This window comes from Stenella coeruleoalba (genome assembly GCF_951394435.1).
Source record: "Stenella coeruleoalba genome assembly, chromosome: 10".
In the NCBI taxonomy this organism is placed as follows: domain Eukaryota; kingdom Metazoa; phylum Chordata; class Mammalia; order Artiodactyla; family Delphinidae; genus Stenella; species Stenella coeruleoalba.
The window spans coordinates 103,521,328-103,548,127 of NC_137156.1; the positions used below are offsets into that span (position 1 = coordinate 103,521,328).

The following is a 26,800-nucleotide window of genomic DNA, read 5'->3' on the forward strand; positions in this document are numbered from 1 at the left end:
GACATATACATAGGAACGCTGCCTGCACACGGAGTTCCTCCGAAATGGCACAGGACGGGACAGCGGCTGACTCCAGAGATGGGCAGCAGGAGACCAAAAGACAGCGAGTGGACGCCTTCTGGGCACTTTCAGGGTCTCTGAGTTTCCCTAACCTGTTTGTGTATTACGAACGCAGTGTATTACGAACGCATGTGGTAAAAAACACTTTCGCTGTTTTGGGGGCGGCGCGAGAGACTTCCCGGCGGGCGCCTCCGCCCCGGCGCGTCCGAGCCCCGCACCCCCCGCCCGCCCGCGCTCACCGCCGATGATGGTCCGGATGAGGGAGGCGTGCCCGGGGCAGTCGACCAGCGTGACCTGCAGCCGCGGCTCGGCCCCGGGCTCGGGCTCGGCCCCCAGCGGCGCCGGCCGCAGGCGCGCGGGCAGCGGCACCGAGAAGCACGAGAAGCCCAGGTCGAGCGTGATGCCGCGCTCGCGGCTCTGCGGCTGCTTGTCGAAGGCGGCGGTGGAGGCTGTGGTGCTGAGCGCGCGCGCCAGCGCCGTCTTGCCGCTGTCGATGTGGCCCAGGACGCCCACGTTCACGTTCACCCGCCGGCCCGCCATGCCGCCGCTGCGGTCCGCCCGCTAAGCCGGCCCCCGCCGCCCGCGCCCCGCTCGCACGTTCCGGCGCCGAAGCTTCCGGCCGCGCGGTCAGTCCCCCGAGCCGGGGAGCCAGGCGCCGGGGCCGACCTCCGTCAGTCCTCGCGTTCGTTCGTTCGTTCGTTTCCACGGGCTCTAGCTGAGCGCCCTCTGGGCACCCGGCGCCTTCTGTCCACCACGCGGGGACAGGTCGCTTTCCCCGCAGGACATGGGGGACCCGGAGGTGGGGGGGAACAATAACCGGGAGTAAAGACGGAACCAGACCGCTACGGACGCCGAGAAGCCCTGGGGAAATACAGCAGCGGTGGAAGCACCAGGCCCGGGGCACGGAGGGCGGGCCGCGAAGCTGAGCCAGTCCTGCCTAAGAGCCAGCGCGGGAAACCTGGGAAGGCTGCTCGGAGAATCTCGGACCGGGCAGTCAGCCTGGCCTCAGGGGGCCGCCAAACTGTACGCAGAAGGTCGTGTGAGTGCGCCCGTGCTGGGGAGGGCCCGCAACGCTCATTCTCTTGAAATGTTACCCACAGAAAAGGTGTCGCCCACGGGCAATAACACGGATCACAAATTTAAATGTCTGCCCTGGCCAGGCAGGTGACTCGCCAGAGAGTAATCAGCAGGGTTTAAGGTGCCCGGGGTGGTGGAGACTGCGGAGGTGGAGAGCACATGTCCTGTGGCCACAGATGGGGAGCCACGGCTCAGCTTTGGCCAAGTGACACCAGGCAGGAATGCTAGCCCAACATTGCCCCATCTTCCCGCTTTTCAAGAGACGAGAGTGTTTCTATGTGAAATCTGAGAGACATTTTGCCTGGTGAGGCCGCCGAGCCTTGGGGCTGCGGGCTGTAGCTGTTACCCGGCCCGACTTACACCTAAACGCTCACCAGCGGCAGGGCTGGGGCTTTAAGCCAGGTCTTACCGTCTCCAACTCCCACCACAGCTGGCTCCAAGACAGGTGCTGCCCCAGCAGTAGCCTGGAGTCTAGCCCTGTCTCCACAAGTGCCAAGGAGACGGCAGCTCTGAGTTGTCTGAAAAGTCAGCCAGATTCAGACTGTATCCTGGGGTCAGCTGTGCCCCTGCACCAAGCAGAGAAATACAGACCTCTGCCTAGGCAGGTGTGAGTCATAAGCTCACTCCAAGAGCCAGGGAGTGTGAGGGACACCCTGTAGGAACTGGAGCCCTGTTGCCAGCAAAATGCAGGTCACATCACGCCCCCTCCTTTGTCCTTTGTCCCTATCCTGGCTTCTACCCCAGTGAGGCGAGTTTGCTTTAGACCAGGCTGGTGCCCTGGTGCTCTCCCCTGTCCCAGCAGGCTGAGGATCCCTTACACATCTTTGCTTCCCCTCGGCCTGGCACATCAAAGGCTCCATAACTGTTTCTTGAGTGGACCCACCTCCAAACCTCCAGCCCACAAAGACACCATCCTCTGCAGCAGACTCCTGGGTCCCAGCCTGGGTTCCAAGGCTGGGCCTTGTCTCTGGGAAATGACTGACAGGGAACGGCCTGCAGAACAGCGATTATTGGGGATTTGTTCTTAATGTTAATGCGATGCTGGTTCCTTTCTGTTTCTTTAATGCCATTTTGTACGAAGGTAGTTCAAAGTTCTTTACGAACAGCTAGTAATTAATTCAACTTCATTAAGGCCAATTAATCCAGGATTAATTATAAATTTGCTCAGAGGAAGTTATTATACTTTGCTCTTTGATTTGAGTTTGGCTTTAAAGATTCTTTTAGGAGTAAAATGGAAATTTCCTTTTTCTCTGAGGGTGTCTACCTTGCCAGTGATTGTGTTAACCACGTACCTTCCTCGACATGTCCCATACTAACCTCAGATGAGGTTGTCGCCCAGGCCACCACTGTGCTCCATGGCACTGCCAGTACTGAACAGATCTGCTAATGCCCCGTTAGCTGCAGGGTGGGAGCTGATGTCCTGGCAAGAACTGGCCCCACACAGGTTCAAATCACGGCCCTACCTCGTGCTGGCTGTGTGCCTGGGAGCACACTTTCCACCTGGATATGGATACAAACTCTTTAAGGTCTACAGTGGTTGGCGTCCCCTCCCTCTTCTTCTGTAAGACTCCTCAACTCTCCTTGGAGGTCTCACACTCCTTTCCTCCAGGTCACGATGGGGGCTGACTGAACGCTAGCTCTAGGAGCCTGAGACTCAGGTCCATTCCAGTAGCCATGACCATTGGTTTGGCAGTGAGCGTGTGACCCAAGTTAGCACAGTCGGAGAAAACCCTGGAATTTTTTCCAGGACAGGCAATAGAAAAGTGTGCTCTCTGATACTGGACTAAAGCCTGGGGAAATCAGTCTGGGCCCTAATGGGACCCCTGGAGGGAAGCCTGGCCACAGCAGAACAGTGGCCTCCAAAGATGTCCGTGTCCTGGAACCTGTGATGGTGTTGCCCTCCACGGTAACGAGACTTGGCAGGTGTGATTCAGTTAAGGATCTTGCGATGGCAGGGATGGGGGAGGTGGGGAGCTCACCCTGGATTATCCTGCGGGCCTGATGTAGTCACCAGGGTCGTTACAGGAGGGAGGCGGGAGGATCAGAACCAGAGATGGTGTCATGAGAAGACGCTGCTGGCCGTTACTGTTTTTAAAGGCAGAAGCAGAACATAAGTCCAGGAAGGTGGGCAGCCTGTAGAAGCTGGAAAAACCCAGGCTGTGGGTGCTCCCCCAGGGCCTCCAGACAGGAACGCAGCCCTGCCCACACCTTGATTTTAGCCCAGTGAGGCCCATTTTGGACACTGACCTGCAGAACTGTAAGAGAATACCTGTGTGTCGTTTTATGCCATTAAGTTTGTAGCAATTTGTTACTGCAGCCATAGGAAACTAATACAAACATTTACTTGGAGTGTGGAGTCTCTTCCCATTTATTAAATCAGTGAAGGGCTCCTAACTCCCTCCCACCTGGTCAGAGAATCAGAGTCTGACAGCTAAGACCTACACTGGAAATAGCCTCACGGCCTGTCCGCTGGTCAGACCTGCTGCTTTCGCCCAGACTGCCCTGACCTCTGACCCCACTGCCATGTGACGCCAGTGGGATGCCAGTGGGACGATGGTCCAGATGGAGCCCAGGGGACCTGCAGGCTCCAGCTGCTTTCTCGGCATCTGCTGTCGGGTTTCCCCACGGCGGTGGGATGTGCCTGCTGAGACGGACGGAAACTGTTCCCCAGCAGAGAAGGTTGCAATCGGAGGCACAGGCCTCACCCTGGCTAACCTGACCCCGTCCCCAGCCCCGCTTCCTGCCTCGGGCTCCAAAGCAATTCCAGTGAGTGCCCTCGGGTACTGTTTCTGTTTGAAAAGCATGACAAAATTACCACGAAGGGCAGGACGCACACACAGCAGGCAGATATCCAAGGGAGAGATAGCCCATGTCTTTATGTTCCAAAGCTCTGATGCCATTTTCTGTGCCCCTCCCAGTGCTTGAGCCCATTGTAAAAGGTCTCACTGAATTCTTTTAATAATCCCAGGAGGTGCTGTTATCGCTACTTTACAGCAGAGGGAAGAGGGCCAGGAGAGGTGACTTGCTCAGGCCCTCTGCTCCCTGCCAGCTGATCCTTGTTTTATGTCAGGTTGTTTTCAACCTCAGTGATATGAATCATCTTCATAATTTATGCAATATCCAGGTACCACCTACAACTTCATATTTTTCTTTAAGTTTGACTTAAATAAATAAAAGTATCTCCCTTACACAGAAAAACATTATCACTTGCCATAAATAGCTGGGAACCACAACAACCTCAGAATCAGGATCGTTAATAAAAAGAGAGATTAGCAAGCGTTAGAAAGGGGTTAAAGTCACACTCCACCCCCTAAGACTCACTGAATTAGAATTAAAAAGGCAATAATGTTCTCACTATGTGGATCAACTTTATTTAATTTTATGCCTTTGTACCACCTCTAAGGTGTTCCTTCTGTCCCCAGAAATCAGCCTGGGGCTGAAATAACAAGCATGCCAATGAGGTTGGCAACGATCAGAAAGGGGGGCGAGAATGTGGGAATACAAGACCAGGGACTAAGCCCATTAGCTTACACAGGGGACTCCTTCAACAGGGACTTTCTTTGATTTTGATTCTGATTGGTTTGGATCTTGGGGATCATGGCTCTGAAGCGCACCCCAGACACTGGGAATTATCCTGCTCGTAATCATCGTAATAATCTTTGTCGTGCGTTGTATTCTCTCAAGAGCTTTATGCATGTTTGCAGCCACTAAGCACCAAGCAAACGATCTCCCTACGACTGAAACATCAGAAAAAGAACGAAAGAAAGACTGGCAGAGAACGTGAACCTGACGTCATAACCTGTGAGCACCACACAGAGGGTCAGCAGAAGCTGCGAGGCCTCCAGAGTGGTAGCTGGGAATAGCGCTAATGCCTTCAATTTGTATTGCATCCCTCAGGCTGAGAGACTGGTCAAAAGGGGGAAATTGTTAAAAATAAGACAATGGGCCCAAAACGCAGTGGCTTATGCTAAGCCTCAAGTCACCAAATCAAGACTTAGTTACTGGACTTCCCTGGCGGTCCAGTGGTTAAGACTCCGCGCTTCCACTGCAGGGGACACAGGTTCGAACTAAGATCCCACATGCCACGTGGCATGGCCGACAAAAAAAAAAAAAAAGAATTAAGTTTCAGCTCTTTCCCCTTTGAATGGTCTTGGCACTCTTGCTGATATACTGAGGGTTTATTTCTGGGCTGTCTATTCTATTCCATTAGTCTATATGTCTGTCCTTGTGCCAGTGCCATGCTGTTTGATTACTGCAGACCATTATTCAATGTCCCATTAGTTAGGATACACTCTCAGCACTCAGCTGAGCCTCGAGACCATGACAACGTGTGGCTCCACGGGGCCCCTGGGTCATTGCCCCCCTCCACATGCAGCAGCCTTCTCAAGATGTTGGAGAAGGCAGAGGCAGGCTTGACCTGGGCTTGTGGGCTCAAAGGTCAGGTGTGAAAGAAGTCAAAGCAAGGAGCAAGCAGAAGCACTGGGAACCAGTGGCTGAGATGCTCAAGCTTGGACTGAAGAAAAGAGGGGTCAAGGCACTGGAGGCGAAAGAGCAAGGCTCACGGGAGTGAGAGTGAGAGAGCAGGCAGGTCTGGGGTTGTCACACAGCACAAGCTGGGATGCAACTGTCCACTCCATTCCTTGTATGTGTGTCACTGCACAAACCCATGGGTGGAACCCTAACTCAAGTTATTTTAAGCCCCAATGTCAGTGTCATTTACACTGCCAAGTAGGGCAAAGCTGGATCTGGGAACGTAGAGGATTTCATCAGGAATCTGCCAGCTTTCCTTTCCTTTGTGCTGGCTTCATTCTCAGACAGAGTCTTCCCATGAAGTGGCCAAGATGACCTGGAAACCTAGGACCCAAGTCTCTTTCCCAATATTTCCAGTAAAAGTGCAGGTCTGAGTGTCATTGGACTGTCCGCTCACATCTCTGAACCAATCACCATTCTGGGGAGGAGGGGATACTTTGATAGGCCAGGCCAGGGTCCTGTGTCCATTCCTGAAATAAAGCTGGGGGTGGGGTCAACCCATCTAAACCACCTAGATGCCAAGTGGGGGAAGGGTGGTTCTCTACAGAAAATTAGAGTGAAGGTGGCCAGAAGAGGTAGGAAGGGTGCTGGGCGGGCATAATAACCCCTGTCCACTGCTATTGGCCTCACCTACCTTCATGCACCTTGTACGCTTTGGACACTGGCCTGCCGTGTCGTCTTCTGTTGAAATGAAAGGAACTGCCTGGCTCTGCAGCCAGGCCCAGCTTCTTTGCACACCGGACCTGGGGTCTAGGCCTGGGAAAGGCATTTGCTCAATTTGCTATCTTGGACAAACTCCATACCCTTTTAGGGCCTCAGTTTCCTCACCTGTAAAAAGAGAATGCTAGGCTGGATCAGATGTTTGAACTGTTCTTTAGCAGGAAAAACATGTAACAGCTCTGGTGGAGGGGGAGGTGGGGGCCAAAAGTTTCCATTCACTGACAGAAACCATTATCAAGTCCCATGAGATCTGCTGTGTAAAATACCTCCAGCAAAACTGCATGATTTTGTGTGTATGTGAGTGTCCAGAGCCCTACTGAATTTATAAGAAGCCTTAACTGTGAGCCAGGCTGTGTGCCAGACACTGGAGTTAAAATGATGAACAACACAGACGTGGTCTACACTTTCATAATGCCTGCCATTTAGTGGGAGAGACTAACATTGACCTGATAGTCTTGCAAGTAATCAGAAACCTAGACTCAAAAGTTACGATGGAGAAGTACAAGGAGATGTGAGAGTCAGGAACTCCTGCACCTGGATTTGACTTCAGGTCTGTCTCAACCCTAATGCAAGCTCCCCTGAGCTCTGGGCCAGTCCCTCCCTTTCTCTGGACCTGAGTCCACTCAGGTGTGAAATGGTGACATAACGTCTGCTTCCGAGGATGTTATCCTTCTGTCAGGGATCGGTCCAGGCGTTACCACATCATGGCGCCTTCCTTGGCTCTCCAGCGTTTCCAGATGTCCCTGCTCTGGGCTTGCACACCACGTGGGGGTACCTGCTTTGGCACACCTCATGTTGCAAGTTTCCCAACTAAGGACTGAGCTTGTCAAGGCTGGAGATTTTGTATTTTATGTGTGCATCCTACTGCATTGTACTGTCTGGCTCACAGCAGGTGCTAACAAATGTTTGTGGAATGACTGGGTGGATGGGAAGAGTACACTTTTGGGGGGAGTGTTAATATCATCACGGAACCGGACAGGACACAGCCACTGGCTAATTGTCTCACCTGAGGTCGTGGGATGGGATGAGGTTTACACCGGCTGCAAAGCCTGAAGTCCTCAGGTGGAGTTCCAACTCTTCTGATTACTTGCTGTGCGTTCTTCATAAGTTATTGGGCCTCTTTTAGCCCGCATCTTTATCTGAATTAGGAATTACACTAAACGTCATCCACAGCCAACTTAATCTAAGTAAAGGGAGAGGTGGAGGCGAGGAGAAGAGGAGGACAACCCCCAAGGCGGATGCTGAGCACAGCCTCCCCAGGGAGATGAAAGGCGTGGGAGTCAGAAAACTGCTTAGTGGGCACAAGTCGAAGCTTAAGTTCTAAACCTGTCTCTTCATCTCCAACACCGAGGTCGAACTTGAGCTCCGCAAAAGGGTATCCATTCGAATGCGGTCACTGACGCGAAGGCGCCGTGAAGAGCGGAACTCGGGCCCTCACTGCGGCGCAGCGGCCCTTTCGGGCCCACCCGGGCAGGAAGCGCCGGCTGCGGGGGAAGCCAACCTCGGGACACAGCCGGAAGCGGGTGGGCGGAGCCTTCCCGGCAGCCGCGACGGGCAAAGCCAGGAGCCAATGGGACGCTGAGGATTTCCCGCCGCGGCCAATGGGGAGCTGACCGAGGCGGGGCCGGACCAGCCGCCTGGTAACGGCCGCGTGGTAACCGGCTGCGCGCTGCTAGGGCTGAGCGGGCGCTCGGGCTCCAGGTGCGCAGGATGAAGATCGAGGAGGTGAAGAGCACCACCAAGACGCAGCGCATCGCCTCCCACAGCCACGTGAAGGGGCTGGGGCTGGACGAGAGCGGCCTGGCCAAGCAGGCGGCCTCGGGGCTCGTGGGCCAGGAGAACGCGCGCGAGGTGTGGCGGCGGGGCGGGAGCTGAGGCGGGGGGACTGAACTGAGGGGGAGACTGAGGCGGCGCGGACCTGGGGGTGGGGCGTGGGGAGGACGTCCCGGGGCGCGGCGACGACCCCGCGGCCTCGCTCCTGGCCGCGAGTCCTGACTGACCGCCAGTCCCGACTGACCGCCGCTCGGGGCCAGGCCGTCCGCGCGGCACGGGGGTCGGCGGGGAGAGGATGGGCCAGGTCCCTGCTCTCTGGGAGCTCGCGTTTCAGACACATACATTTAAACTGCTGAACAGAAGGGCCGTTATTAGACCTCGGGGATCAGTTCCTGCGGGGCTCTGCGGGCCCGGGCACGGCGTTTGAGTTGCTGTGAGCGCAGTGAGAGGCTCTGGGACTTTTATAGTCGGGAGGTGATCCGCCTGAGCAGGTGGCAGCTACAGAGGCCTTTCTGAACATTCCCGTTAAGCCCACTTCTGCTAAGTGATGCTGGTGCCAAGTGCCTTCGGCCGCATTATCATCACAGAACTGTTCAGGCTCTTTGTGTGTGTGTGTATTTTTTTTTTTTCTGATGAAAACATTGAGGGTGGGAAAGGTCACTTCACCCATCCGCTTGCCACCCAGTTTAGTAATAGTAATGCTGGAGTTTGTGCCTGTGTGCCCCTGACTCCTGAAGCAGCGCGCTCTGTGGTAGGACCGCCCCCTCGGGCCCCCTTCAGCCCTAACTTCAGCCCATTTTGCCCCTCTGCCCCTGCGGTGGCTCGGCAGCTACAGAACTCCTGGGTAAGACTCTTGCCTCCTAGCCTGATTGTGCTAATAGAAGGGGCCAAAGAGAAGCCTCTGGTTTCCATTTGGAACATCAGGTTTCCAGAGAGGAAATAGTGACAGGGCCAAGGTGACTTTGAAATTTCTCTTTATCCAGCTTCTGCTCTCGGAGGGCCTGTCTCTGCGAGTAGCTGACGCTGTTGAGTGCTTTTCAGGTGCCGAGCACTGTGCTAAGCAGCTCCGTTTCCATTGTCTTATTGTTCATCACCACCCTTATACCCGTCCCTCCTCCGCTTTGTTATGACACTTTTCAGACATGCCAGAAAGTTGAAAGACTTGTGTAGTGTGTACCTGTGTGCTTGAATTCTACAAGTAACATTTTACTCTGTTGCTTTGTCTTCTGTCTGCTCATTTATCCATCTAACAATCTGCTTTTGCATTTCAAAGTAAGTTGTAGACATTAGCATACTTTACCATAAACCCGTTAGCCTTTGTGCCACTGTGCTGTGAACTCTGTTTTCAGATGAGGAAACTGTGGCTCCTAGAGGTTAGGTTATGGATCTGTGGTACTCGGCTGGTAATTGGTAGAGCCAGGATTTAAACCTAAGTCTGTCTGACTCCAGAACCCATACTCTTGACTCTGACGCCGTGTGCCTCCATACGAATGTGAGCTTCCCAAGGATAGAGACCGGGTAGCATCATGTACCCAGAACCTGACTCATTATAGGGACTCAGAAGTTACGTACGGAGTTATTAGGCATCCCACCTCTGCTACCAGGTCCTTGTCTGAGTCTGGTCGCATCAGCAGCCTGTCCTCATCTGAACAGTGAGAGTTAGACTAGGTCATCTTTTAAAGGCCCTTCCAGTTCATACTTTTTAAATTTTGGAATTCACTGGACATGTCTCACTGGAGAGAAGGAGCCTAAATGGAAGAAGATTAAATGGAAGGGGAAGTGTGAGTAAGAGTACGTAGCCAAGGTTGGCAAAGGCTCTTCTACCTCTTTTGAGTTGCCCAAAGAGTTCCAGTGCTGAGGATCATGATATCAGAGGTTACTGTGGAAAGACCATAATGGCTCTTTTGTCTTTTTAGAGATGCAGCATCTGAAGAATATCTTCTAGGCTCTGTTAAGTGTACTGTGCTTTTCCAGCTGAGCCAGAAGTGGAATAGGGCACATCCACATGCATTCCCTGAACCCACGTTTTTGAGGGGCTGTCTAAGTGTGGGACCAAGGTACGTCTCCACAGTCCATGGGGAAAGTGGGAGAGGAGATAAGATGTGCTCACAAGACCCTGTCCACAAGGTACCACCCAGGTAGAGGAGCTGTGGGCCTGCCCTGAGGCAAGGACGGTGCACCTTGGAGACAGTTGTGCTTTCGGTTTTTAGATCAGTGTGAGAAACCTTGAGATCAGGTGTTAAAGGAGTGTGACTTTCTCAGCCCTACTCCTTTAGAGTTAAATATTGTAAAATACACAAAACCAGGAACGCATTTATGGAATTTCTAAACACACGTATCAATATGCAGTCAGCTCGTGAACAACATGGGTTTGAACGGCATGGGTCCACTTATTCACAGGTTTCTTTTAATAAATACATATTAGGGTGCTACATGACCCCCAGTTGGTTGAACCCAGGGCTGCTGAACCACAGATATGGAGGGCTGACTGTATAGTTATGCCCTGATTTTCGCCTGCGTGGAGGTTGGGTGCCCCTAACTTCAAGGCTTCATGGGGTCAACTGTATATATGTGTATGTGTATGCGAAATACATGCTGTATGTATAGAATGTCCATACCTGTCTATATATAATATAGATGCTGTAAATGGCTTAATACTCAGAATACTTAAAATACACGAACGCACAAGTAATTTAATCTTGAGGATTTGAAGGGCATTCCTCGGATCTGAGGATGCTGTAGGTTAAACCTCACGTGCAGCATTTGCTTACAGCATTCCGGGATAGTTAACTGATGGCCAACTAGTAGCGTATGTCATTGATTCTTAGCCCTTAGTGGGTTAATTTGGGAATGTGATGAAAGCTGTGACCCCTCCCTGGAAGAATGCACATTTGAACATATACACAGAGTCTCGTTACCAATTTTGAGGTGTGGGGGCCCCTGGAGTATATGCCACTGCTCCCATTTGTACCCCTCCTGTCTGTTACCCACATAGCAGCCATCAAGATACTTTAAAAACAAATTTTCAGAACATGACATGCGGCCTAAGACTTTTTCACTGGCTTCCCATTACATGTAGACTAAAATCCAAACTTTACTATGGACTGGAAGATTCTGTTCTGAGTGCTGCCCCTCCTGCCTCTACAACCTCATCTTCCCGGTTTGCTTGTTTTCTGAACTCTGGTCAGCACAGCTTTTCTGTCCCTTGGACATGCCAAGCTCATTCCTGTATTTTGAATTTATTGTTTCCTTTGCTTGGAACACTGACTCCTGCCCTGCCTGCAGCTTCGTATATCAAATATAATGTCAAAGAGGCCTTCCCAGATCACTCTTTATTATAGAGTAACCTCTGCCTCCAGCCGCTTGCTCTTTTCTTGCCCTTTTTTCTTCATAGTAGAGATTCTGTGTTTGTATGTCTCCTCCACTAGGACATGAGCTCCATGGCCCTCTACTGCCTCGGGCGCCTAGAACAGTGCCTGTGGTGTCCTGGCACTCGATGAGTCTGAGTTGTGTGGACCAGACACTGGACTTTTTCGTCCTGTGAAACATTTTAATATTGATTTATTATTTCTTTCTGTTGTGGTGTCTAGGCATGTGGTGTGATAGTGGAATTAATCAAAAGCAAGAAAATGGCTGGAAGAGCTGTCTTGTTGGCAGGGCCTCCTGGAACTGGCAAGGTACTCATTTTCTCTCATTTTTTAAAATCTACCCAAGAGGATGATCTTAATGTCTAAGCCAAATTCAATTTGTGTCTTAACTAGTCTTTGTTTAGCTAAATTGGTTATATGTATGTTTTTAAAACCAATGTGCAATAATACAGTTGAGTATCTAAAATCCATGCTTCTAAAATTCAAATTACCCTGGCTGACCTCCAGAGAAAAGAGAGTGAAGTCCTCAGGGGTGTCTCATTGTCTCTGTAATTTGTCTTTTATCTCTTTCAAGTCTCCTTTGCTTTGGAAATATATTTCTGTTGGCCTAGGGCTTCATAAAATCTTGGGAGTGACATCTTACTTGAGGGGGAAAGAAAACCGGTCAGCAAGCAATTTTCCAAATGCTCACTTGACCCAGCACTATTCTGGCTGCGTGAGAGATGGAAAGAAAAAGGAAAAAAGGGGGCTTCCCTGGTGGCGCAGCGGTTGAGAGTCTGCTTGCCGATGCAGGGGACACGGGTTCGTGCCCCGGTCTGGGAAGATCCCACATGCCGTGGAGCGGCTGGGCCCGTGAGCCATGGCTGCTGAGCCTGCGCATCTGGAGCCTGTGCTCCGCAACGGGAGAGGCCACAACAGTGAGAGGCCCGCGTACCGCAAAAAAAAAGAAAAAGGAAAAAAGAATAAGAGACGTGATTTTTATCTCCAAGGGCCTTACAGTCTCTCCAGGGCAGAGAGGACACCACGGCAGCATGAAAAACTCCAGTTGAGCGCTAAGCTGCGAGGCATCGCCTGATCTTAAATGCAGCTGGAATTGCAGCGGGAGGTGACACTTGGGCTGGTGTGGCTGGAGGGGTTGAAGCTTGACATTTGACTTGGCAGGGAAGAAAAGGGCCTTCCAGGGCAAGGGTGTAGGACAACTTGTGGGATCTGTGAGGGGCTTGGCTGGGCGCTTGAAACGCACTAGAGTCCCCAGTCTGGGCCCTGCTGTTCTTCTGGAGGGCTGCTTGGTGCAGGAGAGGAGGAGCCTGGGGGAGTCACTGTGTAAAGAAAGGGGTTCCAGCGCTGGTGCTGAGACCCCAGGCAGGTCCCTTAGCCTTTCTGAAGCGGTAGCACAGCCCTGCCTGTTGGAGGGAGCTATTAAAGTGGCGGTTGTAGGATGACGACTCTCATTATCATTTTGAAGTCATATGATTGAATTGATAGTATGTCTTTTACTGGTGTCTAACCATAGGGGAGGAAGTGCTATATTTGTGAACAGGTATAAACGTGAGCTTTAATTCCCTTTCTGCTTGTCACTGTATTTCCATTTATTTGCTTACTGTTCCTTCTCATATCTTAGACCTTTGCTCTCCCTCCATTTCCTTCCTAAAGTACATCATTAAGAAGGTCCTTCTAGAAGTTTGTTGGTGGCAAAGTCAGGTTTGTATTTATTGTGTTGCCCTTGTTTGGAAAGATAGTTGTGTTGGATATATAATTCAGTTGACAGATGTGTTCTGTCAGTACTGTTTCTCTCAGTGATATTTGCTACCTTTTGGCTTCTGGTGTTGCTTTTGAGAAGACTGGTTTTGAGGATTTTGTCTTTTCTCTCTGGATGTTTTTGGGATATTTTGGTTTTGGTGTTTCACTGTGACATGTCAAAGTGTGGATTTATTTTCATTTATCCTGCTTCATATGGATCTGAGTACATATTGTGTCTAATAAGTTCTGGGAACTGGTCAGCCTTTGTCTCTTCAGATGCTGCCTTTCCCTGTTCTCTGTCTTCTCTTCTGGAGCTCCAGCTAGGTGAGGTTCCACTGCAGAGGTCCTCCGCTTGGGCCGAGTTTGCCCCCCGGGGAACATTTGGCACTGTCCTGAGACGTTTTCGGTTGTTACACTTGATTGGGCCGGGAGTGCTGCTGGCATCTTGTGGGTGGAGGCCGGGGGGTTTGCAGGGCACCCTGCAGAGCACAGAGCAGCCCCTGCAAGAGGAGTTCTCCAGCCCAAAATGCCCACGGTGCCAAGACGGAAATCCTGGGCTGGAGCTTCTCATTTTGTCTTCTTAGTCTTTGAACCTCTTTTATGTTTTCTGTTGTTTTGACTCTTCTGCGTTCTGAGTAGCTTCATTAGACATGTCTTCCAGTCTGTCTTGTAAGCTGTGAGGAAGCTACTCTTTAATCTAGTCCATTGAATATTTTCCATTTTGAAAAATTTGAAACCTACAAAAGAGTGGAAAGAACAGTTTGATGAATCCCTCTGTACCCTACTCTTAGGTAACTAAGTGTAAATATTTTGTGAGATTTGTGTTTTCTCTATGTTACTTCTGAACCATTTGAAAGTAAGTGCAAGGGACCTTCTCTGTCATTCCCATGATGCTGTCATCCACCCAAGAAATATAATGTTGCTAATAAAATTAGCTAATATCTAGTTTATATTAAAATATCTCCAAGTCATTTCAGTTTGTGGCTCTTTCATTTTTTTATATTTTTAAATTGAATTATAATCACATAGCACACATTGCATTCATTATTGTCTCTTTAGTCTCTTTATCGAGAACGGTTCCTGTCCCCTGCATTTTTGGTTTCTTTTCTTTTACGACACTGACATTTTTGAAGAGCCCAGGACAGTTGTTTTGTAGAGTACCCTACAGCTGTCCTCCAGTGGTTGTCTGATTATGTCTGAAACATTCAGCTCTTTGGCAGAACGCGATGCAGGTGATGTGTCTGGAACCTGCATCACAACAGGGGGCTGACGCCACGTTCTGCTATGAGGGGACTGGTTCCCTCTGAAATTTATAATCATCTGGGAAGTGGCGCTTTGAGATGTCCTGAATGTCCTTTTACCCTATGGCTGTAGCATTCATTGATGGTCGTTGCCTTATCAGTTATCATATTGGTGGTTGCAAATGGTGAATTTCTAAATCTGTCATATCCTCTACATATATTAGCTTGCTTTTTTTTTTTGTAATGAAGAAGCCCCTCCTTCCCCCACTCATTATTTTTAATTTCTTCAAAATCTGTTTTTTGCTTGTTTGTTTGTTTGTTTGTTTTGGCCGTGCCATGCAGCTTGCAGGATCTTAGTTCCCCGACCAGGGAGCGAACCCATGCCCCCTGCAGTGGAAGCGTGGAGTCCTAACCACTGGGCCTCCCGGGAAGTCCCAAAATCTGGCTATTTTTGATAGCCTCTTGTTCCTTGTTCGTGAAATACTTTCTTGTTTATTTTGTATCCTGTATCTGCTTGTGGACTCATGTTTGATCAAATCTGAGGCTTCCCTGATCTCTTGATTAGGGCCAAGTGCTTCCTGAGAGGACTTGGGAGGGCCCCTGCTGTGCTGCCAGGACAGGGCACATGAAGGAGATTTTGTGGCTTGGGTTTTCTGGCCATCAGGCAGTGTAGAGACCAATCCTTAATCTGTTTGAGAGCCTGCTGGTGAGACTTCCTCAGCCAGAGCTGTGGTGAGACGGACAAGCCTGTCTTTGTCCGTTGGAGATTTTCTCTGTGGCCACCTTGTCTACTGACGTGTGCCCTTCAAGGCTCCTTTTTATCCAGGGGTTTCTGGCATCTGTCAAACACCTGCCCAGCTTTTCAGAGTAGTAAACTACCTTGCAATGATAGTTTACTACTTTGGGTCTATCATGACTACTTACTTATTCTAGATGTTTTGTAACAGGAGGGAGTGGCCGTGGCCCTAGTGGCCGCTTTGCTGGAAGCATGGGTTTCTGGTGCTTTTGTAACATTGTACCCATGGACCTCAACGTTCAGACGACTTAACTGATTGGCCGGCAGGAGTGTGGTGCTTGTTCAGAGTATGGCCATTCCCCTCCTGAGGCCTGCACACTCTTTTTTTTTTTTTTTGCGATACCCGGGCCTCTCACTGTTGTGGCCTCTCCCGTTGCGGAGCACAGGCTCCGGACGTGCAGGCTCAGCGGCTGTGGCTCACGGGCCCAGCCACTCCGCAGCATGTGGCATCCTCCCGGACTGGGGCGCGGACTCTCAACCACTGCGCCACCAGGGAAGCCCTACACATGCTTAATAATAGGGCTTTGTGTTTGGGTTTTAGAAAAAGGTGTTCGGATGAAGTTGAAAACAAAGTAGGTTTTTTAATCTTTTGGCAACAGCCTCTTTTTTGTGCCACTTGCATGGGGGGTGGGCACACAGAAATAGGTCTTGGAGATCGGGGTTTGCATCCTGACCCTTGTGCTTGCTAACTGTTTGACTTTGGGTGAGCTGGAAATTTCTGAGTTTCGGTTTCTAAATTCACAAAAGGTGAACTAGATTATCAAGTTCATAGGCTGCTTGGGAGGGTTCAGTGGGATCCCTCGTGCAAGTCACCCAGCCCTATATAGTAGGTGTAGGTATAGTCTGCACGGTAGCCACATCATATGCCAGCCTTCTGGGAGCCTTTAAATGGAGGAAACTAGACACACCTGAAGCATTTCTTAACCAAGCATTTATCATATTTTAATGGAATATGTCGATCATCTCTTCTGTATTTGGTAGTGGTGGGGGTCTGCATTGAATCAGATGCAGCACTGTCTTTGGAGTTCACAACTGAGGGAGGGGAGTTGGCGCCTGTAGCGACAGGGGAAGAGAAAGAGGAGTGACTGGAAAGGCGGCGGGGTTTGGACAGAAGGTGAGCGTGGCAGGCCTGAGGCTCCTGCTGGGAGTCCTGGTGTCTTGTGCTGCTACCTGCCCCGTTATGCTCCAGAGATTTTCCCTTCGCTCTTAGGCTACGAGAGAATACAGCTTTAGAGGTATCAGCCTTGAGGGCACAGACCCAGATGCCTACTCAGACGGGCAGCGGGGCTGAGTGAAGCGCCCGGGAGCCCGCACGAGCCCTTGCTGGGGAGGCAGCTGCCCGCGTGTCCACTCCCAGTGCTGCCATGTGGTCATAGGGGCCCCTTGTGGCCAGACCTTCTTGCCTCTCAGAAGAAGCTAAATAATTGTATTTTTATGTGAAATTTCCCAACATTAGAAAATGGGCAACAATTGAGTTTAAAAACACACATGAGGACTTCCCTGGTGGTGCAGTGGTTAAGAATCTGCCTGCCAATGCCGGGGACATGGGTTCAATCCCTGGTCTGGGAAGATCCCACATGTCACGGAGTAACTAAGCCCGTGCACCACAACTACTGAGCCTGTGCTCTAGAGCCCGTGCTCCACAGCAAGAGAAGCCACCGCAGTGAGAAGCCCGCGCACCACAATGAAATGTAGCCCCCACTCGCCGCAACTAGAGAAAGCCCGTGCACAGCAATGAAGACCCAGCACAGCCAAAAAAAGAAAGAAAACACACATGAGACTCTGCAGGCCGAAACAGGAGTAGTCTGTGGGCAACCAGTTTGCTACCGGTGATCTAACCCAGGACTTCGATTTGACAGATGAGGAAGTCAGGCACCAGAGATTTGCCATGTACCCAGGGTCACGCTGAAGATTAAACTAGCACCAAACGGGCAGTGAACAGAAGAGGAACCTTTACTGAGCCAGTTTTAAAACTGTCTCGGATATCTGTGTCATCCTTCAGTAGCAACCTTGTTTTCTTCCTTAGCCTGTACGCCTTGGGGACCTTACCTGGGCTCTCGTGTCAAAGTTGAGGAAAGGTGAAAACAGTAGTAAAAGGCCGTGGTGTTTCCCCGTCCTGCACCAGCTTTAAGGCACTGGCTTTTCATACTTGCTCTTTGACCGTACATCTGTTAGTCTTCGTCTGCTCAGCATCTGCCTATGGTAGTTATCTTAGCAAAAGTAAATTTGTAGTTTATTAGGGCATGTTCAAGTGTAACTTCACCAGTTCATAGCTTCAGAATCCTAGCTTGTGTGTCATTCTTCATGGTTTGCGGGGCCACTCAGCATAAAGTGAACATCCTGTCATTTGTTCCTTGATTATTGATTTCTAATGGGTTGTAAGTTGGTGCCTTCCTGTGTCTGTAAAGACAGAAAGCAGTATCTCAAAGACCCAGTGGTGCTGTTCTACTGCGACGAGGTCAGAACCCTGTTTTGACACTGAGGGAACAGTTTTGGGAGACTATACTGACTATTCTGATGGGAATCTGATCTCTGGAACCCTGCTGTCAGACTTTAAGGTTCCACTGTGCCATTTTCTAGATTATGGTACCGAGGACATGTTATCTAATGTGTCTCAGCTTTCTCATTTGTGAAATGGGGAGAGTAGTGGTGTCCACTTCGTAGGGTGAGTGGAAGGGGCATGTGAAACATCGGGAACTGGACTGGCCAAGTCTCAGTCGTGGCAAGTGTTGTGATGACAGGGCCCATTTTGCTAGAAATCGACTGTCCACAAAAGTCATTAAACGTTTATTGTGAAACATGCAAACCGTATTAAAACTAAAGGGCTAGAGTTTCAGTTCCTAGTTAATAATTTTTTTATAGCATATGTTCCTGAATTGTATTTCAAGAATGTGAAACAAGTGCATTTCCTTTGTTTTCTTCTGTAGACAGCTCTAGCTCTGGCTATTGCTCAGGAGCTGGGTAGTAAGGTCCCTTTCTGCCCGATGGTAGGGAGTGAAGTTTACTCCACGGAGATCAAGAAGACAGAAGTGCTGATGGAGAACTTCCGCAGGGCCATTGGTGAGTACCCTGCCTGCGCCCAGTACCCATCTGCGCCTAATACCCTGTCCATGCCTGTCCGAGGCTTGTCCTCACCTGCCTCTTCCTTGTGAAAATGCCTCTAGGACTTGTATTCGTGGCACTGCTGTTTTCTTTTGGTGCCATTAGAGTTATCTTTGCAAACGAAACGAAAACCCAGTTCTTCCAATGGAAGTGCTTTAGCAGCCAGCGAATGTGAGCCCAGCTGTGGGGCTGGGGCTCTTCATCTGACAAAGTAGATCTTCCTGGGGGCCTTACTGTGCTTTTAGAGATGACAGTCCCCTGAAAAAGTTCTGGATGTAAGCCAACAGCACTGTGTGTCGTGCTGTCAGAACGCCCGGCCTGCATGCTGAGCTGGTCAGCAGGCGAGGAAACCATGTGGGACGGTGGAGCTTCAAGGCTGTGGTGCCAACCGTGCAGGGCCTGGAGCTGCTGTACTGCCTGCCTGTGACGTGCCAGGCCTGCCACTGACTGTGGCCTTTCACTCCCCAAGAGGAAATTCTCAGTCTGCACTTTGCATCTGATGAAACAGAGTCTCATAAAGTTAACTAACTTGCCTACTGTGACCCAGCTAGTAAGTAGCAGCAGCCCTGCAGTCTGACCCTACACCTGTCTGACTCTGGAGCCCGTGCTCTGACCATGTGCTGCGAGCAGAAAATGGCCGCTCTCCTGAATTTGTACCTCTTACCAGCCAGGACTGCTGGGGCGTTCTCCTGGCCTCGTTCCTGCTGATCTAGTTCTGGGGAAATCTTAGTTTCCCTCAGACCTACTTGTAGACATAGCTTATTCCTGTTAAGCTATGAAAAAGTATGTAATGCACACGTGAGTGTCTATATCTAGGATATACTTGCTGAGTTACAAGTATGAACACTTGTCAGAGTGCCTGTGTCATTTTACAGTCCCTTTGGTTGTCAAAACAAGGTAAGGGGCTTCCCTGGTGATGCAGTGGTTAAGCATCCACCTGCCAATGCAGGGGACACGGCTTTGAGCCCTGGTCTGGGAAGATCCCACATGCCACGGAGCATCTAAGCCCGTGCGCCACAACTACTGAGCCTGCACTCTAGAGCCCGCAAGCCACAACTACTGAGCCCGCGTGCCACAACTACTGAAGCCTGCACACCTAGAGCCCGTGCTCCCAACAAGAGAAGCCACCACAATGAGAAGCCCGTGCACCGCAACGGAGAGTAGCCCCCGCTCACCGCAACTAGAGAAAGCCCGCGCACAGCAACGAAGACCCAACGCAGCCAAAAATAAATAAAATAAATAAATTTATTAAAAAACAAACAAACAAAAAGCAAGGTAAGTATTATCAAGAAGGAAACTTACTAGAAAACGTCAAGGAAATTATGAAAGTTTAGAAAGAGTAGATTTGTCTAAGCCCAGAATTCTTTCCTCAGGAATGGTAGAGTCTAATTGAAGGGTATGGTCATGTAGGGCCTTAGAACATGGTAGGGCTTTGCGTGCTACGTGGTGCGAAATGAAGGGAGAAGCAATGGGAGAGTGGAGTCCCTGTGGCTGGGTGTGGAGCGTGAGGGCAGAAGCAGGGAGCCCACGAGGAGTCTGAGCAAGAGGTGGTGGTGCGTCGGCCGGCGCGGTGGAGCTGGGGGTGGGAGAAGCGGTTGGATTCTGGGTCTGGTGGGATGGTGGAGCTGATGCGATTTCCTGAGAGATGAGTTGTGGGGCTGGAAGAGAGAGAAGAGAGAGGAGGTGAGGATGAGTGCCAGGCGCTGCCGGGTTTGGAGGTGGGAGTATGGGGAGGAGCAGACTGGGCATCTGTTGAATGTCGCTGTGGGTGTAGTGGGCCGCGTTCATCAGTGTAGCCCCAGTTCCTGGCCCACGGTGGGTGCTCCGTGACGTTTTTCTGAATGAGAGAAGGGGTGCACTTTGAAGCAGGTAGAAGAAAACAGAGGCCTCTAGCCCTCAGTCTGTGTCTGGTCGATAGACAGATGTTTGGTTTACACAGTGTTTTTTAATAACTTTTGAGTGAGTTGCCAGTATTTGGAAATTGGGAGATGTCCCATAGAATGAAAGAAGCTTTCATTCCCTGGCAGCCGCGGTGGTCCAGGCGAAGCAGGCACCCTCCCTAGCAGAGCAGCCTGTACCAGCTCGCCCCGGTCTCCTTGTGGCACTCGCTCTGCTGCCTTACAGTCCCCGCCAGGGCCCTGTGAGCACTGGACTTGGGGACTCTTGTTAGAGGTTGGTTTAGAAACCAGAAACTGTGCACTCTGTCCATAGGCTAAGTTCTGGATTTTTTAAACTGCAAAGTATTTCCTACTGGAAATATTTTTTACGTTGAAACACTGGATTTCTTTTTTTTGTGCCTATTTTAAAGTGACATATAACATACACATAGAAAAGTGTAAAAATACCTATAGTTTAACAATAATGAAGTAGACGCTCATGCAGTCACCATTCAGCTCAAGGAACAGAGCACGGGCGGCACCACAGACATGGCTCGTGCCCTCACAGGTCATAGCCCCTCACCTTTCCTACACGTCCCCCACAGAGCGCAAGAGTGGTGTGGCAGTGGCTTCTGTGGCAGTCATAACCCTGTACACCCGGGTGTGTGTCCTAGGCAGTGTGGTTTAGTTTTGCCCCTTTTATAAACTTTATCTGAGCGGAACCTACTTTAGGTGCTGTGTCTTGCTTCTTTACCAGCCTTTTCTTTGTGAGGTTCAGCTCGTGGTGTTGTATCTGGAATAACAGTGGAAGTGGCTCAGAGGGCCCCCTTCCTAGTTTAAAATCTTTCTGAGTACTTCTCGAAAACTTAATGAACATGTGACAGATTTTATTTAACTCCTTAAGTAATGAGATAAAAAGTAAGGTGTTACAATTAGTTCAAATATCTGAGTACATTTTAAATGTATTTTTATTTCTTAAAAAAAATATTTTTCTGGACTTCCCTGGTGGCACAGTGGTTAAGAATCCGCCTGCCGATGCAGGGAACACGGGTTCAAGTCCTGGTCCGGGAAGATCCCACATGCCGTGGAGCAACTAAGCCCGTGCGCCACAGCTAGTGAGCCTGTGCTCTGGAGCCTGCGAACCACAACTACTGAGCCCACGTGCCACAACTACTGAAGCCCGCGTGACTGGAGCCCATGCTCCGCAACAAGAGAGGCCACTGCAGTGGGAGGCCCACGCACCGCGATGAAGGGGGGCCCCCCCGCTCACTGCAACTAGAGAAAGCCCGCACGCAGCAGCGAAGCCCCATCGCAGCCAAAAATTAAAACACACACACACACACACACACACACACACACACACACACACACGTATTTTTTTTTCTGACATTGATAAAAGATGACAAAACGCACCTTTACATGAATGCATATGTTTGGGTTGCTTAAAGTTAACTTACATGCTTTAAAATTTGAAAAAATAGAGATAAATTTCCTGGGATTCTGTTTTGTGATTTGCCATTTTTGAGGGGACGAGACAATGCGGTTCTTTTGATGGCAGCAAGGTGAAGAGAAATTTCTTGATCCTGACACAGAGTAAAAAGACAGGCCATTGACTATCTTCAAAAAGGAACCCTGCCCGTCTTCCTCTGCCTTTGAATTCCTGTGAAGTGGCGGAGGGGTTGGGGAGGAAGTGGTGAGCTGCCCAGAAATGAAAAGCAAGGAGTCTGTGCTGTTTCCTTGGCGTGATGAAGGTCCCTGTCAGGGATGTAGAAACCTGAGCCAGCAGATGAAACCTGTGCCGTTCACGATGTCATTGCCGGAGATAGCGCCAGCCTGACCCTGTTCCTGGCTAACAGCCGGTTTCATTGTCCATCACCCGCATCCCCTGCCTGCTTGTCAGCACAGAGCAACTTCTAAACAAATATGGGGGCTAGTGAGAGACGGGAATGCCTTTCTTCCCCTACTCAAGGAATTTCATGTTACAGTCGTCTACCAGTAAATAGAGGGAAGCAATTCCATTTGAAGGAACTTATCTATGTGGGATATAAAAGTTTTGATTTAAAAATAAATCAAGTTAATTTTAAAAGTACAGAAATTTCCAATTTTGTCACAATCTTCTGTTGTCACAATTCATGTTGTTTGGAAAATTTTTGTCTTGATGTTCAGGAACTAAGCATTAGGTAAGGTAGAAATGAAATGCAGCCTCTCTTTTGGGACTATTCCAAGACTTCCATTTGTAGGTGATCAGATTAAAGGAAGGTGGAGTAAAACTTTAATATCTGAGAGTCTTTGCCCTGACTGGGTTTCTGGGGAAAGAAGGCAAACAACCCAGTGATAGGATAATGACCAGGTTTGAAGGTGGGAAGTGACCGAGAATGTCTGAACCACGGGCAGTGTTTCTGTGTGCCACTGGGATATTTCCCTGTTACGACAGAGGCGGCTTGGTGGTGAGGACACCCAAACCATTACGGGGCTTCCCACCCGCAGAGTAGTGTACAGCTCCACGTCATGAGCAGAACAGAGTTCTTCACTCATTCTTTAGATGAGTGTCTCTCAGCTGGGGCTGTACATTGGAACATCTGGGGAGCTTTAAACTCATAAAGATGACAGGGTCCCACCCCTTGAGATTCGGAGGCAAATGGTCTGAGTGCAGTCGAGGAGGGAGGAATTGTAGGAGCTGTCAGGTGAGTGTGCAGGGTGAGAACTGTGAGTGGGTCCAGCAGAGGTTCGGAGCCGTGCTCCCTCAACTTAAGCCAGCAGTGGTCCTCTTTTGCCCGGGCCCACTGGTATTATTTACTTAGGTATTTCTTTTTAAAGTGACTTGGTAGTTTGGTGCACAAATACAGAAGAGTGCATGGAACATCAGTGTATACCTCGGTGGATTATTATACATTGAAAACCCATGAAACTAGCACCCAGTCAAGAGAGAGATTATTGCCAATACCCCAGAGCATCTGTATGGTTACATCTATCTTTCCATTTTTGAGATTCAGCCCTATGGCTGCGGGTAGCCATAATCGTTTCTCATTGCTCCATGATATTCTATTGTGCGAATACACCACAGTGCAGTTACCTCTCCCACTGCAGGTAGACATGGGACTTTTCCCAGTGTTTGGCAACTAAGAATGATGCTGTGTGACTGTGTCCCTTGGTGCACATGTGCACTCAGGCCTCTTGGGTATATACCTTGGAGTTGAATTGCAGGGTCACAGGTATTCATGTAGTCAACTTTAGGAGACAATAAATACCATGTTATTTACTTACACTCCCACCAGCAGTGTAAGCTTTCCTTTTGTTCGGCATCCTTACCGACTCTTGATATTGCCAGTCTTTTTAGTTTTAGTGATTCTGGAGGTTGTAGAGTAGTATTTTGTTGTTTTTTCTTTTTCCATTGTTAAAATTTTTATTTTGGAAAATATCAAGTACCCAAGAAGTGGTCAAGTGGTACGATGACCTCCCCCATGGTCCCATCTGATTGCAGAGCTGCTTTCGTATCTATAAATATTCCAGTTATGTATCTCCGAAAAAGAAGGACTTAAAAAAATACCATTTTCATACCTAGGAAAAATTAACAGTAAATTCTTTAATATCATCACATATCTAGTTAATCTTCACATTTCAGGTTGTCCTGTGTCATAATATGTTTCTTTTATAGTATTATTATGCAAATCAGTATACAAATAAAGGTCTACATAGTAGATTGGTTGGGAAATGTCTTCTATCTTTTAAATCTGTGTTTCTCTTATGTTTCTATTTTTACCTTTGGGCAAAATACAAACTAGATAGAGACTGGGGTCGTACTCAAGGGCTGGCAGAAAGTGGGTGGTGAGCACTGTGGGTACATGCTAACTGGAAGCGAAAGGACAGGGCGAGTTTCATGAGAAAGGCCCTGCGGTAGGATCGGAGGAAACGGGTCCTGGAGACTTGGACCCCAGTCCTGGGTCCACCCTGAAGAGAGATAGACTCTCCGCCTCACCGCTGGCGCTGACGGTTGCATCTGCGAAGCGGAGACAGAGTCCTTCCACGGCTGCTTCGGGGCTGACGGCCCTCCTGCTGTCTCCCGGCCCCAACCCTCTGGACCGGGTTGGGGGCTGCTTCTAAGGGCGAAGAGCTGCTGCAGCCTTGACTCTTAGTTTATTGTTGGTGTGGTCTGCCAGCTTTCCCCTAAGTTCAGGGGTGCCTTCTGTAGCCCATCTTCACCTGATCTGACCCGAGGATGCTTCCCTCCTCACCTTTGAACTGATGGCAGGCACAGTGAGTTAGAATGGCTTTCTTGTTGACGTTTTTAGAATCCTCTGAAAATAGATTTAATAGCTGCTAACTTACCTGTGGCATGGCTGTGGTTTCGGAGGAAGCCATTTGTGTCTCTTGACCTGGACTTCGGGAATTAGAGTCTGTGCAGGAGTGTGTATGTGCTATGTGTGTTTTCAGAGAAGCTGGCGTGGTGATGTGCATTTGTCTTCCTGTTTTAAGAAAAACTTCAGTTACTAATGATTACCATTGCTTTGTTAGAAAAACCCTGTTTCCTTTTTTTCTCAAGTTACTGTGAATGTTATTGAAGCATAACGTGCACACATACAGAAAGGAGCACAAGTCGTAACTGTAGCTCGATGAGTTTTCATGGAGTCAACACACTCACGCAGCCAGCACCCGGATCAAGAAACAGACCTTACTAGAACTCCAGAAGCTGCTCACACCCTCTCTAGCTACTCTTCTTGTCCCCCGGGCCAGCAGGCAGAGACATGCGTGTATCGCATGAGGGGAAAAAACGTCTGATCCAGACAAGGCCTGGGTTTTCGTGCTGAGTTTGGGGGTGCCGCGGTGCAGGGGCCGTAGCATCCCGTGGCGCCCTCCTAAGAGATCGTGGGCCTTATACAGAACTTGCAGGCACATCTGCAGGCAGATTTCTTGGGTGTTGGATGGTCTGCCTGATAACACCCCCTCACCCCTAAGTGACTTCTTTGGCCCGTCCATTCACGTGTGCCTGTGGGGCTGAGCCTTCAGCCCAGGTGTTGACAGTCTCGCGGGGGCCGCTCGGCGCTGTAGGTCCCTGCACGGGGAGACGCAGGGTGCCAGGTGGTGACTGGAGGGTGAGGAAGAAGGAAGGGTTGTGTCAGGGCAGCTCTGTAGAGCCGGCAAGTCTCTACCTGGAAGTCTGTGAGGCCAAAGGGAGGGAAGGATGCTTCCGGCAGCAAAAACATTGTACTTGAGGGCACTGAGGCCATCTTCTAAAAATTAACTTGACAACAAACATTTATTGAACAGCTAATGTGGGTGATGTTTAGAACAGGAGAGAGAAGTTTGCCTTCCTTTACAGTATTCTAATCTAAGAACTGTAAATGCTCTATTATTGGGGGCGGTTTGCTTTGGAGATGAATTGCAAAGAGTTGTAGAACCACCCGCTACAAATCGTGAATGACAGCTGGGTGTTTCTTCTTGGGGTGTGCAGTGAGGAGCAGCCCGGGGCCCAGATGCCTGGCGGGGTGGCTGTCCCTTGCTCTCAGCACGGACCTCTCATTATTATCCTATGCCTTGCTCAGGCCTGATGGTGTCAGAAGGGGTGTGGTGAGTTACTCCACTGGTTTTAAAAATTTCCTTCAAGAGTCAAAAGTGCAGGAAACAAAGGCCCATGTAGTTGCTGCTCCAGCGGAGTAGGATGGTTTGGGTTCAGAGACAGGATTAGAGGCTTAAGCGAAATTTCACCCCCTTGGAGGAGTAGCAGTTGTCTGAAACAATTTTGAGGACCGATGGCCTGTGTGTCTAGTTCTAGATCTGAACCTAGAAGGTCCCTTTGAGAAGGTGAAATAGAACAGTTCTCTGCGTTCCGAGCAGCTCCTCCACTACGTGTGTGTGGGCAGTGCTTCCCCACCCAGGGTTAAGTACGGGTGAGGCTGACTTGTTGGTTCTTATGACGTGAAGGCTTTATGGCTAAAATGGCTGTTAAAAGAATGAGAGGGAGTCGTGCTTCCCACCAGGGCTCGTTCATCTGCCGTGTTTCTCTTCCAGGGCTGCGGATAAAGGAGACCAAGGAGGTATACGAAGGCGAGGTCACGGAGCTCACCCCATGTGAGACGGAGAACCCCATGGGGGGCTACGGCAAGACCATCAGCCACGTGATCATAGGGCTCAAGACAGCCAAGGGGACCAAGCAGCTGAAAGTGAGTGCCTGCTCGTGGGCCATCGCTCTGCCCCAGGGTCGCCCCATGCGGCGTGACCTGTCTGTGCACAGGGCCGACAGAGTCACGTGTCGGGCAGGGCGGGCACACGGAGGACTCAGTAAAGACGTGGCTCTTCTTCTCTTCTTTTTATTTATTTATTCATTCATTTATTTTTGATTCCGTTGGGTCTTTGTTGCTGCACGCGGGCTTTCTGTAGTTGCGCAGAGCAGGGACTACTCTTTGTTGAGGTGCACGGGCTTCTCACGGCGGTGGCTTCTCTTGCTGCGGAGCACGGGCTCTAGGCGTGTGGGCTTCAGTAGTTGCGGCTCGCGGGCTCAGTAGTTGTGGCTCGCGGGCT

At 50.0% G+C, this 26,800-nt stretch overlaps 2 protein-coding genes across 5 annotated transcripts in view; one reads left to right on the plus strand and one right to left on the minus strand.

Annotated features, from left to right (window-relative positions):
* EEFSEC (eukaryotic elongation factor, selenocysteine-tRNA specific) overlaps positions 1-7,848 on the minus strand; it is a 158,304-nt gene extending 150,456 nt beyond the window's left edge. For 2 of the 4 annotated variants that reach the window (XM_079933164.1, XM_079933160.1), the window contains exon 1: positions 300-602. In XM_079933164.1, coding sequence (XP_079789290.1) covers positions 300-600 — 301 coding nt within the window. In that variant the 5' untranslated portion in view covers positions 601-602. Of the gene's footprint in view, positions 1-299; positions 603-6,301; positions 6,496-7,393; positions 7,617-7,713 lie in introns of those variants that run through there. The other 2 variants (XM_079933162.1, XM_079933163.1) reach the window with 2 other exon arrangements.
* A 189-nt stretch (positions 7,849-8,037) lies between these two features.
* RUVBL1 (RuvB like AAA ATPase 1) overlaps positions 8,038-26,800 on the plus strand; it is a 35,377-nt gene continuing 16,614 nt past the window's right edge. Inside the window, exons 1-4 of the mRNA XM_079934063.1 lie at positions 8,038-8,238; positions 11,751-11,837; positions 18,233-18,365; positions 26,291-26,442. Of these exons, the coding sequence (XP_079790189.1) occupies positions 8,098-8,238; positions 11,751-11,837; positions 18,233-18,365; positions 26,291-26,442 (513 nt within the window). The 5' untranslated portion in view covers positions 8,038-8,097. The remainder of the gene's footprint in view (positions 8,239-11,750; positions 11,838-18,232; positions 18,366-26,290; positions 26,443-26,800) is intronic.